The 20,742-nt window shown below is 53.9% G+C and overlaps 5 protein-coding genes across 5 annotated transcripts; 3 read left to right on the top strand and 2 right to left on the bottom strand.

Annotated features, from left to right (window-relative positions):
• Nucleotides 1-134: 134 nt before the first annotated feature.
• CONPUDRAFT_140961 (uncharacterized protein) lies at nt 135-2,698 on the bottom strand (the record flags this gene model as incomplete). Its single annotated transcript, XM_007765022.1, has 4 exons — nt 2,322-2,698; nt 2,121-2,268; nt 1,121-2,069; nt 135-1,072 (listed from the first exon to the last, which is right to left on the bottom strand). Exons 1-4 carry the CDS (start codon nt 2,627-2,629, stop codon nt 135-137), a joined length of 2,343 nt encoding a protein of 780 aa, XP_007763212.1. The 5' UTR covers nt 2,630-2,698.
• Nucleotides 2,699-2,876: 178 nt separating this feature from the next.
• Nucleotides 2,877-3,521, top strand: CONPUDRAFT_133820 (mitochondrial ribosomal protein subunit L51). Its single transcript, XM_007765021.1, has 2 exons — nt 2,877-3,146; nt 3,199-3,521. The coding sequence occupies exons 1-2, from the start codon at nt 2,894-2,896 to the stop codon at nt 3,390-3,392; spliced, it is 447 nt and encodes a 148-aa protein (XP_007763211.1). The 5' UTR covers nt 2,877-2,893; the 3' UTR covers nt 3,393-3,521.
• A 1,763-nt stretch (nt 3,522-5,284) lies between these two features.
• Nucleotides 5,285-5,887, bottom strand: CONPUDRAFT_43126 (uncharacterized protein; the record flags this gene model as incomplete). Its single annotated transcript, XM_007764205.1, has 4 exons — nt 5,285-5,407; nt 5,474-5,567; nt 5,628-5,699; nt 5,826-5,887. Coding segments are annotated over 4 exons (351 nt in total), but the record flags the coding sequence as incomplete, so codon positions are not given.
• A 138-nt stretch (nt 5,888-6,025) lies between these two features.
• Nucleotides 6,026-7,939, top strand: CONPUDRAFT_114617 (uncharacterized protein; the record flags this gene model as incomplete). The annotated part of the gene is made up of 10 exons (XM_007765019.1): nt 6,026-6,077; nt 6,134-6,211; nt 6,271-6,351; nt 6,410-6,705; nt 6,763-7,167; nt 7,223-7,496; nt 7,544-7,625; nt 7,696-7,758; nt 7,810-7,836; nt 7,892-7,939. The coding sequence occupies 6 exons, from the start codon at nt 6,026-6,028 to the stop codon at nt 7,286-7,288; spliced, it is 978 nt and encodes a 325-aa protein (XP_007763209.1). The 3' UTR covers nt 7,289-7,496; nt 7,544-7,625; nt 7,696-7,758; nt 7,810-7,836; nt 7,892-7,939.
• Nucleotides 7,940-8,111: 172 nt separating this feature from the next.
• CONPUDRAFT_133816 (dynein heavy chain protein 1) lies at nt 8,112-20,687 on the top strand. The gene is made up of 20 exons (XM_007765018.1): nt 8,112-8,122; nt 8,181-8,427; nt 8,502-9,066; nt 9,120-9,204; nt 9,258-9,352; nt 9,406-9,485; nt 9,532-9,591; nt 9,638-10,750; nt 10,802-11,165; nt 11,218-11,571; nt 11,620-12,075; nt 12,125-14,006; nt 14,058-14,764; nt 14,816-17,214; nt 17,269-18,315; nt 18,374-18,534; nt 18,585-19,062; nt 19,111-19,743; nt 19,791-19,910; nt 19,962-20,687. Exons 1-18 carry the CDS (start codon nt 8,117-8,119, stop codon nt 19,374-19,376), a joined length of 10,365 nt encoding a protein of 3,454 aa, XP_007763208.1. The 5' UTR covers nt 8,112-8,116; the 3' UTR covers nt 19,377-19,743; nt 19,791-19,910; nt 19,962-20,687.
• Nucleotides 20,688-20,742: the final 55 nt, after the last annotated feature.

Here is a 20,742-nt window from a genome sequence, read left to right as displayed (position 1 = left end):
TTTAAAAAGGACGTGTACGTAGTCAGTCTTCAAAGAAACAAGAATTATGCACCGGGGGCGTGGAAGATAAGATTGTGAAGATGTGTATCGCAAGGGTGTATGTAGGTGCACCTAGTAGTCCAATTCATCAATAATCATGAGCTCTGCGTCTGCGGCGTCACCACCTGGTACGGCTGGTGGAACCCGTTCGTGTACCCGCCGTATGGGGCTCCCGGCGTCTGAGGCGTCTGCGGTGCGGTGCTGAAGTTTCGCAGGTGCGAAGGAATCGTCGGCGCCGCGTATCCCTGCGCGTTCCCGCCCGCGCTCCACGGCTGATACGCCTTGGCGCCTGCCGTCGTGTTCAGGACGGTGTTTGCGACCGCGCGTTGTTGTTGTTGCTGTTGCTGCTGGCCTGCTTGTGCTGCCGCCGCCGCGTTGAAGAACCCGGCATAACTCGTCGGCAGCGCGCCGCCTGGTTGCGGTGTGCCGGGTTGTGGTGTACCGCGCCCCGAGGTTGTGCCCTTCGCCGCCGCCGCCGCCGCCGTCGTTGCGACAGCACCAGGTGCGGGTTGCGGCTGGAACTGGTACCAGGAAGAGTAGCCGTACTGCTGGTGCTGCCCCTGCGCCGGGTTGTACTGCTGCTGGTTGGCGTAGTACGGTTGGGCGGCTGCGCCCTGGCCCTGCGCTGCGGCGCCGTATTGCTGGTTCGGGTAGTACGCCGCTGCGTTTTGGCCGGGCTTGTAGGGGTACGCGGCCTGCTGCCGGTAGGGCGTCGCGTAGTTGGAGTATGAATAGGCGTAGCTTGGTGTCGCGCTCGTTGGAGTGGGGGTAGCGCTGGTCTGGGATGGCACGGTGATTGGTGTGGGTTGGACGACTGTGGCGTCGGACTTGATGTAGAGTGTCGAGTCGTCGCGCAGGGCGCTGGCGCGTCCTGCTGGTAATGAGCCGTACCATCCTTGGGCAGGCATGCTGGGGAGGGTACGTTGGAGCTTGTGGAGCGTGGATGCGGGTGGTATCAGGGGAGGTTCCTCAGTTGTTACAGCACGCGGTCGGAGGGAGGTCAAAACAACGAGCGATTCAAAGATTCCCTGGGCTAGAGTGATTGTGAGATGGTTCACACTACGATGATGAAAATGCTCACCTATATCCCATTCTTCTGACCCTTCCTGCACCTGAGGGTTCCCTTCCTTCAGGCGCTCCACCTGAAGCTGTTCTAGCCGTCTCAAAGCTCTGCTATTCTTGTCCAGTAGGTCTTGCACAGACTGTTCGAGGTCCAAATCGTTCAGCATCACCTTTAGTGACTTAATTTGGTCTTGTGTCAGGATGCCGTCCAACTCCTCCACTTTCTGAGAAGCATCCCCAAGCAATGCAGGATCGATAACGGTGTCTGATGTCTCTGCACTCGATACCTCCTGGTCCACCGCCATATCCTGGACGTCTTCGTGGACATACTCCAGATGCTTGAACTTAGTTTCCGACGTAAGTCTATCCCAGAGCACTTCGCCGTACGCAGTCTGGCCGATCTCAACACCGTCCTGGTCGAACGACGGTGCGAAGCTGGAAAAGGGGCCGTAATCCAAGAATGACCCCCGACTGAGCATTCTCGGACCAGGGAGCTTTGAGCGTAGTCCTGGCGGCTTCTTGGGGACATACGTGCCCAGCGTCGTAGGTATACTCGCGTCCGAGGCACGCAGACCCGATACTGGCTCGGGCTTCAGGATATCGCTCGAAGCCGTCGGAAGGATGGCTACTAGCTCGGCGTTCATCGTTTGTATCTTTTTTATGTTCTCTGTGTCGGGAGCGAAGTCGGAGCTGAGAGAGGTCCACCAGTTCCCGGTGGGAAGGCGCTGCATGAGGGCATACTTGCGCTTCTGGCCCGGGATGGGGGTGCGGGTGGCGAGCGCCTGGACGGGCTCTTCGGCGTTCTCCTGGACGGCGTCGCCGAGGATGACATCAATGTCGATGTTGGTGGGCAGCGCACGGAAAGAGGCCTGGTCGAGAAGGGACAAGGCTAGCGTGCAGAAGCGAAGTTGTTTCGAGGGTTGAGAGCGAGGCTGGTGGGACTCGGGAAGGAGACTCGATATGGCAGCCTATGACGCGATGAATCGGGACATGCTAACAATGTGACGACGGTGACTTACGTGCAAGACTTTGAGGGGATGCTGAGAGGACTCGCGCAGCAGGGTGCGTAGTGAGCAGGTGCCTGCCTGTGATGTGGATGTGGATGGTTCGGAAAGATCGAAGGACGGCAAGGGAAAGACTCGGTCGAGCAACCCTTGGTCATCGAGGCTGGGTGCGCTGCGAGTGAGACCGGGCGAGGATGACAGTGAGCAACGACGTACGATTCGAGGACGTCGAGAATCTTTTGGGCGTCGAGGGGGTCAATCGGGTCATCGCCAGCAAAGGAGATGGATGATAAAGCAGGTTTCTGGTCCGACTCGGGTTCCGGTGCTGGTGTGGGTTCCTCTGGGTCCTGGGCTTGTTCGGACTTGATGCCGTTCTCGCTCTTGGGCTGCTTCGAGGCTGGCTGATCCTCGTCTGTGGGGAGCGAGGTGCGTTTGCGCTTTTTGTTTGTCTGCTTTGTTGGGCGGGTAGTCGGGAGCTTGTCCTTTTCCTGCTGGTTTGTGGTGGAGCGGGTTGCGCGTGCCATGGTGGGGAAAGGGGCGCGTGCTGTGGTTGGACGCGTTCTATTGAGTGGACGCGTGCTGACGGAATGTCGAATATGGCGAAACGAAATCCGCGTCGACCGCGTCGAGTGTCCGACCTCACTCAACTCCCACTCAGCCCTAACAGCGACACTGCCCACCCCTCTGTCGCCGACCCAATTCCCCCCTCACTTTTTCACTCTCCGACCGAATATACCCATCGATTTCCCACTCCGCGCACCTCGGACCCGTCTTCACTGCCGCTCACAATGGCCTCTGCTGTCAGCTCAACAAAGCACCTGCTCAGGGCATCGCTGCGCTCGACACCAGCCAATGGATACACCTCATACGTCCCTCAGTGCAGAAAGATAGTCCTTTCTTTCTGTCAAAGGTTCCCCTCCTCCACCAACACTCGCACTTTTTTGCTCAATGACCTCGAGCGGATAGCAAAGAAGAACCCACACGTCGAGTTCGTTGTCAAGCAGCGGAATGGCCAGGAACCAGTGGCTCAGGGCTTTTATGGTGCGTTGAAGCCTCTGTCGCGTCTGGTCACGTATACTCAGGAGGCGTTCAGTCAGTGGACGTGACAAGGTTATCCCACTGAACGGCTTTGAGCCCAACGGTATTGAGAAGAAAATAAACCTTCTCCTGGACTCGTCCGGCGCCAAGATCACTCATCTGAAGAGAGGCCGCGTCGTGGAAAGCTCCCAAGAGTCTGCCAGGGGTATTTGGAGCGGGATGCACGTCGACAAACCCTTCGTAATCTAGAGCTGTCTAATGTTAACCTGTACCTGTCCTTCCGCCCTATGCATCCGGACCCCGGCCATCAATACCACCCTATCCCTGTCTGTGTATCTGCGTATTTTCTGCCTCTGACGCCTTTCAGGGCCTGATGATTCCTCCGTGGACGCGCCGAGTGAGTACCCGCTGGATGGTACCGATGTCCACGGCGTTTTGAGGTATACAAATTATGAGTTCGGAAACACTAGCCGGAGACATAGACAACATGACATGCATGACCACAGGCCCTGGGTTATCCGAGGAGAGAGCGTACGTGGGAGCCGGGAATCTGGCCGGAGATGCCTGAACACGCGTTTTCCGCCTTGCAGGTTTGTGACCAGCGCGGGCCAGTGCGGGTGATCTGCCAGCATCACTCTATCGCAGCTTCTACACTACACGTGTTCCCGCTCGCCCTGATAAATTCAAACATGGCCAGCACCAACTTCTCCTTCTCCTCGCACTTCCCCTGCTCTTCACCCCACCCACCACCGTTTCTCCGCAGACGGCTCCGCCCGCCCCTCTGCTCTCCCCCGGGCCTCTCACTCAGAGCAGAGCCTCGATCTCAACCTCGATTACGGAGATGAATCCTAGCATGCTCATTGTCGAAAACGACGAGATCTTTCTTGACTGGCTCGACTCTGCTACCCTCGTCAACGTGAGTTATCACTCACCTCTCGCTAACCCTACTGCGATCTCCGGAGTTAATTCATGTTTTACGTCTCCAGGCACCAATATTAGCCCTCTCGTCGGTAGAAACTCTTCTCGAAATTTCCGTAAGCATTAGACATAGGACACATCCTTCACAAGGCCAACTCTCGTCCTAGGACTCGGACTCAGGAAAAGTCATTGACGACATGTCCAAGAGACTTCACAAGGCTGTGTTTGTGCGTTCTTTGATTGTATCCCACCGCTTGCTGCATCTTAATTCCGGCCGATAACGTATAGGCGTCCTCAGATCCTGACGCTCCACCCTCAAGACCAAGGAGTGTCCTCTTTGATGTCGCGATAAATAACTCCTCATGTCCAAGCCCCACTCCATCCGGTTTTGCACGCTCGGAGGGTTTACTGTCACCAGTCCACACGCATTCACGTCGACACAGTACATCGTCCGCCACCTCGTGTTCATCCGCACAAACCCGCACCGCCCCCGTCCGCTCCATCCTCTCCCAGACCGAGCCGTGTATGTCGTCGGTGAGGAAAAAGGGGAGCAAGAAACGATCGTCACCATCCGTCAAATTCGTCGACGCGCCCACGATCATGTACGAGCACGAGCCACAGCGGTCGCCCATGTTATCTCCGTTGCCACCATCACCAACGAGGGAGAAGCGTCAGGCGAGGGAGAAGGTCACGGTGTGTCAGTGGATTCAGCGGTTGTGCGGCCGTTCGCCACCTCAGCGCCCCACAATATCCGGCCCGTACCGTTTGTCACGATCCCCATCTCATACAACCGTTAACATGTACACTGTACATAAAACCAAGTTTGGGAAGGTCAAGAAGCTCTGGGTGCAGGTGACTTCAGTCGTACGATAGCACCGGTTCTATCCCTGGCGGTGAGTTGCAGACATACGCTCGAAGAACCCTGCCTCATGTACTTAGGATGACCGTCGCACCCTTGACTTGGGTTCATGATTCCCACCACCAGAGGTCATATGAAGCTCCATTGACGACATTATGTCACACACATATGCATCATATGCCTCGGGATTTCTTTCGTCTGAGACGAAGGGAATCAGCATGTATTTGACGGGTTTATGCTAGTAGAGTAGAGGATGGAGTAATGATCCGGGCCGTGTACATTGGCATTAGCATTAGATTGACAGTACTAGTAGCTCGGGGATGGTAATTCACGACGGGACGGGGCTCGCCTCGACGCGTGCTTTTTCAGCATTCCAGCGTGAACGCATGAGCATGGCGCCTTCGGCTTTGGAGCGCGTGATCGGAGGGAGGAGCTGGAGTTGTGCGGCCTGCATGTGAGGGGGGAGAAGCGCGTCGTTGCGAATGACCTGGGTGAAGGAACGTGAAGTCTGTATTTTTTCTTTCGCACGAGCGGTTTGGGAGGGGAGACGTACCGAGCCGACTGAGAGGAAGAAGCCGAAGGTGGCAGCACTGCTGAGCATGTACTGTGAGAGGGTGGACAGGGCGCCGCGAGGGCCTGCGCCTCCTCTGGGGGGCAGAGCAAAATTTCAGCGCGGTGTTGGGCAAAGCAGAGCTTGAGATTCGTACCTCAGAATGGTGTAGGAACCAAAGATGAAGCCGATGGTGAGACCGACACCGGTGCCCATCATGGCGCCCATCCTGGGGAAATTTGGGGTCAGTACGCTGGATTCACGGACACACACGAGGGTAGCCTGACTTGACTGTCGCGAGCGGACCATGTGTTAGTATGTGCAACGCTGGTGGTAACGAGGGCAGGAGCTGTACGCACGCTTCTGCCAGACGGAGGGCTCCTGAGCCTGGGGATGTCTTGCTGCGGGAACGGGCATGCTGGGGGTTGCGAGGACGGCAGGAGGTGAGGGGTGTCGATGAAGTTACGGCCAAGTACTAGTAATTAGTAGCTAGGACTTGGAAGTTGCGCGTGACGCGGAGTTGGCGCGGTCGGCGTTCGTTCCCGCCGGCACGTCATGCCTTCTCCTTCCGTACCCTCACTCCCCGCCGCCCGTCAGGCGCAGATCAGTATGTATCCAATGCACTAGTGTTCGTTGTTTGAGGTAGCTGAAGGTAAAGTGCAGTTCGCGCGCATCAGAGGGATTTGTACCATGTTGCTTCGCTGAGAGAGCAGGCCGAGGGCGTGGTGCGCTCGTGGCTGGGTGAGACTTGCGCAGAATGAATTTTGGGGGTATGTAGCGCTCATCGTGGGCCCTTGCAGGTACACGCTGGTTGACGCGCTGGGACAAGGAGGTTGAATTTGTTGTCAAGGCGCTGTATTATGGAATGACCTCTGGACGAGGTGTGCGCGCTTCTTCTGCACTCACGGGTTGCTGTGCTGACTGTGTGCATGCATGCAGCTATTCAGACGTTGGGAGAAGAGTACACTGACATATGGGCACGCTCTGCTTCGAACAACAAACTGCCTTCGCCGCTCATCAGGGCCGCACTTGTCCTCGTGCCCACCTTGCCGTCCTATGTACTCTCAAGGTGGTCTTCGAATCTCAATGCGGTCCAAAGACGGTCGCCTGCGCTCGCAACGTATCTTCGATCGTTGCCGTTTTACCTTGAAATGGCTACGGAGGTGAACTTGGCAATCTTTTACCTCCGAGGCACATACTATGACCTGTCCAAGAGGGTGCTTGGTGTTCGTCATGTGAGTGAGCTCTGGTTCTCCTCGAAGACGAAGCATAAGGCTGATCGCCAGTCGTAGCTGTCCTCGATACCAGAGAACCCGAACGCACGGCCGCCTTCATACTCGCTGCTTGGGATTCTCATCGCAGCGCGGCTCATCTATCGGCTCATCTCTCATTTGCGGAGCAAGACAGAGGCACGTCAGCGGACCGCAGAGGGCAAGATGGCCATCGACGACAGGAAAGCGACGTTCGTAGACGGACAGCTCGTCTCGGCCATGCTCAATGCGCCCGACCCCGAGTCGCAGCCCGCGAAGCCGGCTGAGGAGGACGTAAACACGGTTCTCGATATTGCGTCTGTCCCGTCGGGTATTAGAGCGGGTCGGTCGTGCACACTTTGCTTGGAGGAGCGGACGGATAGCTGTGCGACGGAATGCGGGCATTTGTTTTGTTGGTCGTGTATTGTTGGGTGGGGTAGAGAGAAGGTGCGATCAATGATATGCGAGCTTTGGTCTTTAGCTGACTTCCAGGGCGTACTAGGCCGAATGCCCGCTCTGTCGACAGTCGCTAACACTCACGCGTCTACTTCCCATTTATAACTTATGACCATCCAGATGGCGTTGCGATTGCATCGGGGTTGTAACCGCGAGGGGTCTGCATTAGATTAGCATGTGCATTTTCAGCATGTACGACGTTTACAGCACATTTTTACGCTTGATGGGCGTGTAAGAGAGGAATATATGGTAGCGTAATCGGGCAGTTTACGAAGCTTGTTGAATAAGGGTGATGTTGTCGCCCTTGAGCAGTATCCGACCTGATGCGACATGAGCAAAGTAAGAGTGAGAGAGTCGAAGTACACACCAAGTTCTCGTCGGGGTTTCGCGTCTTTGACAAACACCTCGGCCGCTTCATCTATCACGACGTTCATGAATTCGTCAAAGCCCTGGCACGGATGAACCGAGCAACACGCGTCAGCATATGTCCCAGTTGTAGATACAGCAAGGCAGACGCACGATGATGCGACCCTCGATACGCATTTCGACGTTGTCATACAGCCAAATCACGACTTTTGATCTCTGTAATGTATTAGTCGAACGGACGGATTATACAAGGGGAAGACCACTCACTTGCTGGAGATTTTTGAAGATGACGTTCTATGAAGGGCCACGAGTCAGTTTTAGAGTAGGGAAGGCGCGTTAATTGACGTACGATGGGCTGAACCATCACCCTCTGCTGACGATTAGACATGTTGGGCAGATGTTGTCACGTTGAGTGGGGTCCGTGAGTGGAGTGCTTGCACTAGGAGGAGAGCACGCTGTCTGCACCAGGATCAGGTCGCCTGAAGAGGTAATCACCACGTGGCTTACATAAGCCGATTTTCAAGGGAGAGTGCATGAACGCGTCGGCAGCGCGACCGTTCGAGCGACGACCAAGATGGAGGTGAGTTATCCCAACATCGCATTATGAGTTCTGGGTAGCTGATAAATACATTTAATAGGCGTTTGGCTCGCCGAACTCCTCGACCGCGCAAGCGGTCACGTTTATCACTTTCGTCCAGGACCTAAAGCGCAAGACGAAGACATGGGGACCGATGATAGAGCTCTGTGCCAATGGCGAGAAGACGCTCGAGCGCTTTCGATACCAATTTCCGGACGACTGGCTGTACAGCGATCAACTGAAGGGGGAGTGGAGCGCATTTAATGAGATTCTGAAGCGGAAGAACGACTCGATCCAGGAGCAGCTCGGTGCGTTTCGCCTTGCAGGGCTCTGGCCGCGTGATTTCTGGCCGTCGCTGACACGGCACTTCTGCGCTATGAAGCTGGGCTGCAGCTCAAGATTGTCGCGGAGGACAAGATCGTGGAGAACAAGATCAACGATATCCTGAACGAGTGGGAGCAGACGCGCCCCGTGCAGGGCAACATGCGCGCGGACACGGCCATGAACACGATCAACGTCTTCGAGGGGAAGCTCACCCGCGTGCAGGAGGAGTACGACCTCGTGTGCCGCGCCAAGGAGGCGCTCGACCTCGAGCTCACCCGGCACACGCGCCTCGAGCCCGTGTTCGAGGAGCTCCGCGACCTCAAGGCGGTCTGGACCGCGCTCTCGGGCGTCTGGAGCCAGATCAACGAGCTGCGCGAGCTCTCGTGGGCGACGGTGCAGCCGCGGAAGCTGAGGCAGCAGATTGACGGGTTGTTGACGTCGACCAAGGAGATGCCGACGCGGATGCGGCAGTACGCTGCGTTCGAGTATGTTCAGGACCAGCTGCGTGGGCTGTTGAAGTCGAATTCGGTGGTGTCGGATCTCAAGTCGGAGGCTCTCAAGGATAGGCATTGGAAGCAGCTTTTCAAGAACTTGCGGTTGCCCGCGGCAATTAGTTTGACGTTGTACGTTTGCCTGTGCTCTTTACAAAAGGAGAATGCTGACGCGATGTTGGTAGGATGACCTTGGGCCACGTCTATGACTTGGATCTGAAGAAGAATGAGAGTTTGATTCGAGAGGTCATTATACAAGCACAGGGAGAGGTGAGTTGTATTTCGTCATGATTGAACGACATCTTCTCACCCGTGCGCTTTAGATGGCGCTCGAGGAGTACATTAAGCAGGTGAAGGAGGTCTGGTCTAACTATACGCTCGAGTTGGTGAACTACCAGAACAAATGCCGTCTCATCAGGTTTGTCGCTGTTCGTGTAACTTTCTCGCTATGAGGCTGACCGTATGCTACAGAGGATGGGATGACCTATTCAACAAATGCAGTGAGAATCTGAACTCGCTTACGGCCATGAAGCTTTCTCCATACTACAAAGGTACGCTTTGCTTAACCCACGACCACCAGTCGCTGAACCCGTGTAGTCTTCGAGGAGGAGGCCAGCTCTTGGGAAGAGAAGCTAAACAGGATTCACGTCCTCTTCGGTAAGCTAACTCGTATATGCTCTGCACCTGACTAACAATTGGCTAGATGTATGGATCGATGTGCAGAGGCAGTGGGTCTACCTGGAAGGTATCTTCTCTGGAAGTGCGGACATCAAGCACCTGCTGCCTGTGGAGAGTGCGCGCTTCCAAAACATCAATTCTGAATTCCTCACGGTCATGAAGAAAGTCTACAAGTCTCCCTTTGTGATCGACGTGATGAACATCCAAGGCATTCAGAAAAGCTTGGAACGGCTTGCTGATTTGCTCAACAAGATTCAGAAAGCTCTTGGAGAGTACTTGGAGCGGGAACGTTCTTCCTTCCCCCGCTTCTACTTCGTTGGTGACGAAGACTTGCTGGAAATCATCGGTAACAGCAAGGACATCCTTCGTATCATGAAGCATCTCAAGAAGATGTTTGCTGGTATCTCCACTATCAGGCTCGATGAGGGTTTGACCGAGATTCAAGGAATGGCTTCCCGCGAGGGTGAAGAAGTCAAGTTCAATACCCCTATCTCGCTCAAAGAGTATCCCAAGATTAATGACTGGCTCGCGAAACTGGAGGCGACTATGCGGGTCTCGTTGGCTGAGCTGCTTTGCGAAGCTGTGTCTGAACTACAGATGTTCTACGGTCTGTCGTCGGGATTGCCAAAGGATCAACTCATGGCGTGGCTGGAGAAATACCCCGCTCAGCTGGTGACGCTGGTCATTCAGGTCGCTTGGACCACTTCAGTAGAAGCGAGTTTTGCAGAACGTCAGACGCCAACTGGTCCTCTTGAGACTGTCAGCCAAGCCCTTGATCTCCTTGCCGACATTGTGTTGCAAGAGCTCTCACCTGTCACTCGTCGCAAGTGTGAACACCTCATTACGGAACTCGTCCATCAGCGAGACGTCACTCGTGCTCTCATTCAGCAGAACATCGTCGACTCGAAGGCTTTCGTTTGGTTGTCTCAGATGCGATACTACTTGGACAATGCCATCGAACAGCCGCTTGATCGCCTCGCCGTTCGCGTCGCGGATGCTACCTTCCCCTATGGTTGGGAGTACCTTGGTGTTCCCGATCGACTCGTTCAGACACCACTCACCGACCGCGTGTACCTTACCCTCACGCAAGCACTCGACAGTCAGCTTGGAGGATCTCCCTTCGGTCCTGCCGGTACTGGTAATGTATTTCAGTTTTTGGTTTGCAACCACTTTGCTGACAATCGGTCAGGCAAAACCGAGTCCGTCAAGGCACTTGGAGTCCAGCTGGGCCGCTTCGTGCTTGTATTCTGTTGTGATGAGACATTCGACTTCCAAGCCATGGGTCGTATCTTCGTCGGTCTTTGTCAAGTCGGTGCTTGGGGATGTTTCGACGAGTTTAACCGACTTGAAGAACGTATTCTTTCCGCCGTCTCCCAACAAGTCCAGAGTATCCAGCAAGGTCTCGCTTCATTGGTGAAGAACCCCAATACCGAGATCGAACTCGTTGGCAAGACCTTGAGGATTAACAAGAATATCGGTATCTTCATCACGACTAACCCTAACTACGCTGGTCGTTCGCAGCTGCCTCCTAACTTGACGAAGCTTTTCCGACCGTAAGTTTAGTGCTATTTACATTGGGGCATTATTGACCACCATGGCTTTCAGTATGGCCATGACGCGGCCCGATCGCGAGCTTATTGCTCAAGTCATGTTGTTCTCGCAAGGTTTCCGTACCGCGGAGTCGCTCGCATCCAAGATTGTTCCGTTCTTTAACCTTTGCGACGAGCAGCTCTCTCCTCAGCCCCATTATGACTTCGGTCTCCGTGCTCTCAAGGCTGTGCTTGCTAGTGCCGGTATCCTGAAACGTGAGCGGCTACAGGCTGTGAGGGATTCTGAAGAGGAGGCACCGGAAGCCGAGGGCCTCTCGGATACCATCTCAGAACAAATCATCGTCATTCAGAGTGTCACGGAGACTATTGTGCCTAAGCTTGTCGCAGATGATGTACCTCTCCTTACCAGGTGGGTTTCTAGTAAGGCAAAGGGGAGTAGACACTAACGATCTATCAGCCTTCTAGCAGACGTGTTCCCTGGAACCGAATATGAGCCAGTTGACCTCGGTGCTCTCCGTGAGGAGATCCTCAAAGTCTGTGCTGAACGCCGTCTTGTGGATGGCGAGCGATGGATTGCAAAGATCCTGCAGCTTTATCAGATCCAAAAGATTCAGCACGGTCTTATGATGGTTGGTTCTTCTGGTAGCGGCAAGACAAACGCTTGGCAAGTTCTGCTAGCTGCTCTTGAGCGACTGGACGGCACCGAAGGTATTGCATATGTCATCGACCCCAAGGCCATGCACAAGGACGCGCTGTACGGTACACTCGATCAGACGACTCGTGAGTGGAACGATGGTCTATTCACGCACATACTGCGCAAGATCGTCGATGACGTCCGTGGAGAGAGTGGGAAGAGACACTGGATCATCTTTGACGGTGATGTTGATCCTGAATGGGTTGAGAACTTGAACAGGTATGTCACGTTAGAAGTGGATCCAACTTTTCTTACACCTCTTTTCCAGTGTACTGGACGATAACAAGCTTCTGACTCTCCCGAACGGCGAACGTCTCAACTTACCTCCGAACGTACGGATCATGTTCGAGGTTGAGCATCTCCGATATGCCACATTGGCTACCGTCAGTCGCTGCGGTATGATCTGGTTCAGCGAGGATGTCATCGACCCGGCCATGGTCTACCAGCACTACCTCTCCACCTTATCTACTGTTCCCTTGGATGCCAGCGATGAAGATGCCGCTGACGTTCTCGGCCGTCGTGCCGATGCCTCCGAAGCGACTTCTGCCCACCTCGAGACACAGAAGCAGATTGCGTCTAACTTGGAGCGTTACTTCGCAGATGGTGAACTGGTCAGCTCTGCCCTCTCTTATGCAGAATCCATCGAGCACATCATGGACTTCACGGCGGCTCGCGCTTTGGAGACTCTGTTCTCCCTGCTGAACAAGACTGCTCGCAACATTATCGAGTACAACATGCAACACACTGATTTCCCACTATCGGCTGAACGGGTGGAACAATACGTCACCAAGCGTCTCCTAGTTAGCATCATCTGGGCGTTTTCAGGTGACGCGAAGCTCGACTTGCGCGCTCAAATGGGCGAATTCCTCTGCAAACAGACTGGGATTGATCTTCCTCCCTTGGGCCCTGGTGCATCCCTCATTGACTATGATGTTCAAATCGCCAACGGTGAATGGGTGGCTTGGCAATCCAAAGTTCCTGTCATCGAGATAGAGGCACAATCCGTCACCGCTTCTGATATCGTTGTTCCTACCATGGACACGGTTCGCCATGAAGAAGTCCTATACTCATGGCTTTCCGAGCACAAGCCTCTCATGCTTTGTGGTCCTCCTGGTTCGGGCAAGACTATGACTCTCTTCAGTGCCCTCCGGAAGCTGCCAGACATGGAGGTTGTTGGTCTGAACTTCTCCAGTGCCACCACGCCAGAGCTCATCCTCAAGACTTTCGAGCAGTACTGCGAGTACCGCAAGACTCCTAATGGTGTTATCCTTGCACCAGTGCAAATTGGTCGCTGGCTTGTCGTGTTCTGTGATGAGATCAACCTGCCAGCTCAGGACAAGTACGGCACGCAGCGGGTTATCTCGTTTTTGCGACAGCTGGTGGAATGCGGCGGGTATTGGCGCTCCAGCGATATGGCCTGGGTCACTCTCGAGCGCATCCAATTTGTCGGCGCTTGCAATCCTCCAACTGATCCTGGTCGTGTGCCTCTTAGCCATAGGTTCTTGCGTCATGCCCCTCTTGTGATGGTCGATTACCCTGGCGAATTGTCTTTGAAGCAGATCTACGGAACATACAGTCGCGCTCTCCTGAAAGTTGTCCCTACACTCCGCGCCTACGCGGAGCCTTTGACAGACGCTATGGTTGCCTTCTATCTTGACTCTCAGAAGCGATTCACAGCCGACATTCAGGCTCACTATGTATACAGTCCTCGTGAGCTTACGCGTTGGGTTCGTGGTATCTATGAGGCAATCAGGCCACTCGAGATCCTTTCTGTGGAAGGTCTTGTTCGTGTCTGGGCACATGAAGCCCTCCGTCTCTTCCAGGACCGTCTGGTCACGGAGGAGGAAAGACAATGGACCGACGAACATATCAACAATGCAGCGATGGAGAACTTCCCCACTATCAACCAAGAGGAATCCCTCAAACGTCCCATACTGTTCTCCAACTGGACATCCAAGAATTATATCCCAGTCGACCGGGAGGAGCTTCGGGAGTATACCAAGGCACGTCTCAAGGTGTTCTACGAAGAAGAGCTCGACGTCCCGCTGGTTCTCTTCAACGATGTCCTCGATCACGTTCTGCGTATCGACCGTGTGTTCCGTCAAGTTCAGGGTCACTTGCTGTTGATCGGTGTCAGCGGTAGTGGAAAGGTAAGTTAATGATACATCAGCCTCTATTTACGTGCTGACCTTGGCACCTAGACGACGTTGTCGAGGTTCGTTGCTTGGCTCAACGGTCTAAGCATCTTCCAAATCAAGGTGTCTAACAAGTATACTGGTGATGACTTCGATGAGGACCTGCGTACCGTCTTGCGCCGTGCAGGTACCAAAGGCGAAAAGATATGTTTCATCATGGACGAGTCAAATGTCCTCGACTCTGGTTTCCTAGAAAGGATGAACACGCTCTTGGCTAACGCTGAGGTTCCTGGTCTGTTCGAGGGTGACGAGCATGCTGCATTGATGACCGCTTGTAAAGAAGGCTCTCAGCGAGATGGCCTGATGCTGGACTCGCATGAGGAATTATACCGCTGGTTCACCCAACAAGTAGCAAAGAACCTTCATGTCGTCTTCACGATGAACCCTCCAGAGAACGGCCTGGCTTCGCGAGCTGCAACATCTCCCGCTTTGTTCAACAGATGTGTGCTCGACTGGTTTGGAGACTGGTCAGATCAGGCATTCTACCAGGTCGGTATGGAGTTCACGCATACTCTCGACCTCGACTTGCCTTCATACTCGCCTCCCGACCACTTCCCTATCGCATACCGGGAGCTTTCCTTGCCACCATCACATCGCAATGCCGTGGTCAACGCTCTTGTATATGTCCACTCATCCCTCCACGCTATCAACCAGCGGCTCAGTCGTCGCCAAGGCCGATACAACTATGTCACGCCTAGACATTATCTTGACTTGTGAGTGGGAGATCATGGGCATTTATCAGCCTTCTGACCATTCGTTCCTAGTATCAACCACTATGTCAAGCTCTACAATGAGAAACGTGAGGAGCTCGAAGAACAACAACGCCACTTGCACGTCGGGCTTGACAAGCTCAAAGATACGGTGACGCAGGTAGAGGAGCTGCGCAAGAGTCTCGCCATCAAGAGAACACAACTACAAGCCAAAGACGCCGAGGCGAACGAGAAACTCAAGCGCATGGTGTCTGATCAACAAGAGGCCGAGCAGAAGAAAGCTGCATCTATTGAGATTCAAGCTGCTCTTGTTGAGCAAGACAAGCATATAGCCCAGCGCAAGGAGGTTGTCATGGCCGACTTGGCGGATGCTGAGCCAGCTGTCCTTGAAGCCCAGGCTGCTGTCGGTAACATCAAGAAACAACACTTGCAAGAAGTCCGTGCTATGGCCAATCCCCCGGAAGCCGTCAAGCTTGCCATGGAATCCGTTTGCACGATTCTCGGTCACAAAATCGACAGTTGGCGCACAGTGCAGGGCATCATTCGCAGGGATGACTTCATCCAGCGAATCGTCAACTTCGACACCAACGCCCAGATGACCAAACCACTGCGTGACTTGATGAAGAGAGAATTTTTGAGTCGGCCATCATACAATTTCGAGATGGTACAACGTGCCAGTAAGGCTTGCGGTCCTCTCGTCAAATGGGCTTTGGCCCAAGTCCGGTTCTCTGAAATTTTGGACAAGATCGAACCCCTCCGAAATGAAGTGCAGTCTTTGGAGGACCAAGCAGACACTACCAAGAAGCAGGCATCACAAATCATCACCATGATCTCCGAGCTTGAGTCCAAGATCGCCACATACAAGGACGAGTACGCTCTCTTGATCAGTGAAACTCAAGCCATCAAATCCGAAATGGAGCGTGTCCAGAACAAAGTTGATCGTAGCATGAAACTTTTGGAGAGTCTATCATCCGAGAAGGGTCGTTGGGAAGATGGCAGCCGCACCTTCGACGCTGAAATGAGCACCATTGTCGGAGACGTCTTACTTTCGGCTGCTTTCTTGGCGTATGGTGGTTTCTTCGACCAACACTACAGAGAAGTCATGTGGCAAGACTGGTCCGGCCACCTTTCTGAAGCGAACGTCAAGTTCAAGTCAGAGTTATCACTCACCGAGTACCTCTCCACTGCCGACGATCGTCTCAGTTGGCAATCCAAGTCGCTACCCGCTGACAACCTCACCACGGAGAATGCAATCATGCTGAAGAGGTTCAACCGGTACCCACTCATCATCGACCCTACTGGCCAGGCTACGACTTTCCTTCTCAATGAATACAAAGATAGAAAAATCGCTGTAACAAGTTTCCTTGACGAAGCTTTCCTCAAAGTTCTGGAGAGTGCTCTGCGTTTCGGAAACCCACTGCTCATTCAGGATGTAGAGAATCTCGATCCTATCCTGAACGCTGTTTTGAACAAGGAGATCCGGAGGACGGGTGGTCGTGTTCTCATCAGACTTGGCAATCAAGACATCGATTTCTCACCATCCTTCACGATGTTCTTGTCGACTCGCGACCCTTCGGTTGAGTTCTCGCCCGATGTTTGCAGTCGAGTAACGTTCGTCAACTTCACTATGACCCGCAGCAGTCTACAAAGTCAGTCACTCGACCAAGTACTCAAGGTCGAACGCCCGGATACGGAGAGGAAGAGAACCGACTTAATGAAAGCCCAGGGAGAATTCCGTCTCCGTCTTCGAACTTTGGAGAAACTGCTGTTGCAGGCCTTGAATGAATCCACTGGCAACATTCTCGACGACGACAAGGTCATCAGTACCTTGGAAACGTTGAAGCGGGAGGCAGCAGAGATCACTCGTAAAGTCGAAGAGACTGACGTTGTGATGAGAGAAGTCGAGGAAGTGACTGCCGAGTATCTTCCTCTGGCCCAAGCTTGCAGCGCAGTTTTCTTCATCCTTGAACAGCTCAACCTCGTCAATCACTTCTATCAATTCTCCCTTCGCTTCTTTTTGGACATCTTCGACTATGTCCTACACCACAACCCCAACTTGGCTGGCGTCACTGATCATCATCGCCGTCGGGAGATTTTGCTCAGTGACCTGTTTGTCGTCGTATTCAAGAGGACTTCTCGTGCTCTTTTCTATCGCGACCACGTGATGCTAGCTGTTTTGTTGTCGCAAGTCAAGCTCAGGGGTGTCGAAGAGATCGCCGATGAACTTGAGTACCTCTTGGAGGCTGGTCAAGGTGTTACACCCGGCCTTATCCCGACTCAGAAGTCTCCTGTGCTAAGCGATGATCAAATGGTCACGTTGGAGCACTACGCGAAGAACAGCATCTTCAAGCCGGTGTTGAACCATGTCATGGAACGCCCAGAGGAATGGGCACCGTTCATCCAGTCCGAGACGCCAGAGACAAGTGTTCCAATGCCTTGGGATCCCAGCACACGTGAGTCATAAAACATTTGCTATATGGAAAGGAGGCTTATTCGTTCTTTACCAGCCGCTGTGGAAGCTATCCGCGCTATGCTTATAATTAAGTGCCTACGACCAGACCGACTTCTGCAGGCGACTGCTTTGTTGGTCCGCTCTGTCTTCCACGACGAGTTGTCTGCAGCTCTGGATCTCGGAGCTATGGTCAACGACGAAGTGCCGCCTGCTACACCTGTGGGTCTCGTCTCAGTCACCGGATATGATGCCAGTTACCGCGTGGAGAACCTCATACAGACCAACAATGTCCGTTCGGCATCGGTCGCAATGGGTTCTCAGGAAGGTTTCGCACTGGCGGACCAGGCAATTGCTGCGGCTGCAAGACAAGGCACATGGGTACTCTTGAAGAATGTTCACCTTGCTCCAACCTGGCTTGGTCAGCTCGAGAAGAAGCTTCAGACACTCAATCCTCATAGGAACTTCCGTTTGTTCCTAACAATGGAAGCAAATCCATCCATCCCTGTCAATATTCTGCGTCAATCTCGCCTGATCATGAATGAGCCGCCGCCAGGTATCAAAGCCAACTTGCTGGATTCCTTGCGGTCCATTGCTCCTATGCGCTTATCACAAGGTCCCGCAGAGAAGTCACGGCTGTACTTCCTGCTCGCCTGGTTCCACGCTGTCGTCCAGGAACGTCTACGTTATGTGCCTCTCGGATGGAGCAAGATGTATGACTTTAACGACTCGGACATGGCATCAGCATTTGGAACGATTGACACCTGGCTCAACTCGGTCGCTAAAGGGCGTGCAAACGTCGACCCTGCGACGATACCTTGGGATGCTCTCAGAACCCTAATCAAGCAGTCAGTTTACGGAGGAAGAGTCGACAGCGAGTTCGACCAACGCATTCTTGACTCCTTCGTTGACAAGCTCTTTACCCCCATGGCTTATAACGTCGACTTCAGCCTTGTACCGAGTGTTGATGGAACCGTTCTTGAAGGGCCTGATGGAACTAAAGTTGAACACTTCCTGGATTGGGTGCGAAAACTACCTGATCGGGAGCCGCCTTCATGGCTCAGTCTTCCACCCACGGCGGAGCGCGTCATTGCCATTGCACAAGGTAAGCGACCTAATCCTTTGAGTTTCCGTTTTATCATATTCATCCTTGCCACCTACAGGTAATGAGCTGCTCGGCAAACTACGTAAGATGCGCATGCTATCGGACGATGACGATGAAGTTGGTGCGAGCGGTCCCTCGAAAGGCCAGGGTGTACAACAGCCAGCTTGGATGCGTCAACTCTTTGAACGGTCTCGCGAGTGGTTGGCACAGCTGCCATCGGTGCGCTGTTACATCATCTATCTTGACCCTAGTCTGATTGTTTCTTGTAGAAACTCAACGTTCTTCCGAAGCAAGCGTCGGAGAAATCGGATCCTCTGTACCGATTCTTCTCCCGTGAAGGGACGATTGGTCAGAAACTCTTGGGCCAAGTCCGGAAGGACCTGGAGAGCGTCATCAAAGTTTGCGAAGGCGAACTCAAGCAAACCAACCATCTTCGTACTCTGATGAGTTCACTGACGAAGGGCACGATACCAAACCACTGGAGAAAGTACAAAGTGCCCAAGGTCATGTCAGTCTCAGAGTGTATCCCTGACCTCTCGCGTCGCCTTGCACAACTAGAAGAGATTGTGACCATGCAACAAAACCTGCCTCATGTTGAGGTGTGGCTTGGAGGACTCTTCTTCCCAGAGGCCTATATTACTGCCACCCGCCAAGCTGTGGCCCATCGCAAACGCTGGAGTCTTGAGACACTTCACCTTCGCCTCGAAATTGGCGAGGTCAAGAACCCCGAGGCATTCATGATTGATGGTACGCTTGTGTTCATAACATCTCAATCAATACTCATCTCGTTGGCAGGCCTCAGTCTCGAAGGTGCCTCGTGGAATGTCGAGCTTCGCAAACTGGGCTTGAATGACGGACAGTCTGTGAGACTGAACCCTTCGCAAATCCGATGGGTCCAGATAGACCCCGAGACGCCTGAAGACAAGACTGGGCTAGTCACCCTTCCGGTCTATCTCAACAACGATCGAAGCGACGTGATGTTCAGTGTCGACCTTCCCTTCGACGACGGAGATGCTGCATTGGTTGCAATGCGGGCTGTTTGTCTGACTGCACGAGGATAGACGCCGAATGATACCATCGGAATAATTTATTACTATATCACTCTTTTACTTTGTCTACACGCGTAATGATCTCTATGACTCTGACGAATTGGATTTTGGATTATCTCAAACCGCTAGCGCCCCGGCTTGAAGTGACTCGTCTTCAACTGTGGTATTCAACGGCACTTCCGCCCACCACCTCGAGGGTTTTCCAATCAACCTCTATCGATTCCTCTTTGAAAATCGCACGAGCACCCTCTGCGATTGCTTCAAAGTTATGCGTTGCCAGTGCGAGAATTGTGGGACCTGCCCCTGACAGGCAAATACCAAGCAAGCCTGGATGCGATTCAGGGGTCAATCTGGATGTTACGGCGGGAAGACCAGGGATCTATAGGGAGTCAGCGTAAGAAGACCATGGCAGATTGTATTACTGACCAGGCCCTTGCGATACGGTTGATGTACGCGATCTTTCATTGCCTCGTAAATGAGCTCGGGGTCCGGAGGAGACTGACCTAAGGCAGTGGTGAGGACAGCTAGACGCTGCATATTGAAAATCTAGATCTTGTTGTTTGAAATATTACTTTCTAGAGCATAAGTGCTACTTACCACGTCCTTGCGAGAGTACTGCTCAGGTAGGACCTCACGAGCCTTTGCCGTGCTCAGCTCAAAACGGGGGATGATTGCAACAGCCTTGATCGATGGATCCCACTTAAACCGCACATAGTGGCCGATCCCCAACGGCGGCACTGGCGGGTTAAGGCCCCAGTCCTCGCCGGCATCGGGTGGGTACTCGGGCAGAACCTCGGCGAGAGGAACCTGCGCCGCTTCCGTCGCCTGCGGATCGAGCTCGCGCAGGTAGGAGCCGACGAAGCCGCCGACGAGCGCGGCGGTGACGTTGTCGGGGTGGCGCTCGACCATCAGCGCGAAGTCGAGCATGCGCGCGCGCGAGAGGCGTAGCTCGCCGAGCGCGTCGCCGAGGAGGACACCCGCGATGACAGCGGCGCCCGATGAGCCGAGCCCGCGGCCGAACGGGATCTCGTTGTGTGCGTGGATAGAGAGTAGAGAGGACGGGAAGGTGTGCACGCCGTTGCACCGGAGGACGTATAGCGCGACACGGGTCGTCAGGTTCTTGTATGGGTTGAGCGGGACTTCGTCGGCGCCTTCACCCGAGTACGTGATCTTGACAAGACCATTCGAGGGTTCGCCGAACTTGACGGTCAGAGTGAGGTACAGCGAGAGCGAGAGACCGACGACGTCAAAGCCTGGGCCGATGTTGGCTGATGTCGCGGGGACACGGAGAACGAAGGACTTGGGTGGAGCCATATGGCTTGTCTTAAATATTGAGTGTTCAAGAGTGAGATTGTTCAGGGCAGTTGAGACGAGTCAT

This window comes from Coniophora puteana (genome assembly GCF_000271625.1).
Source record: "Coniophora puteana RWD-64-598 SS2 unplaced genomic scaffold CONPUscaffold_1, whole genome shotgun sequence".
Taxonomy (NCBI): Eukaryota; Fungi; Basidiomycota; class Agaricomycetes; order Boletales; family Coniophoraceae; genus Coniophora; species Coniophora puteana.
This window is presented reverse-complemented; position numbering and strand designations above follow the sequence as displayed.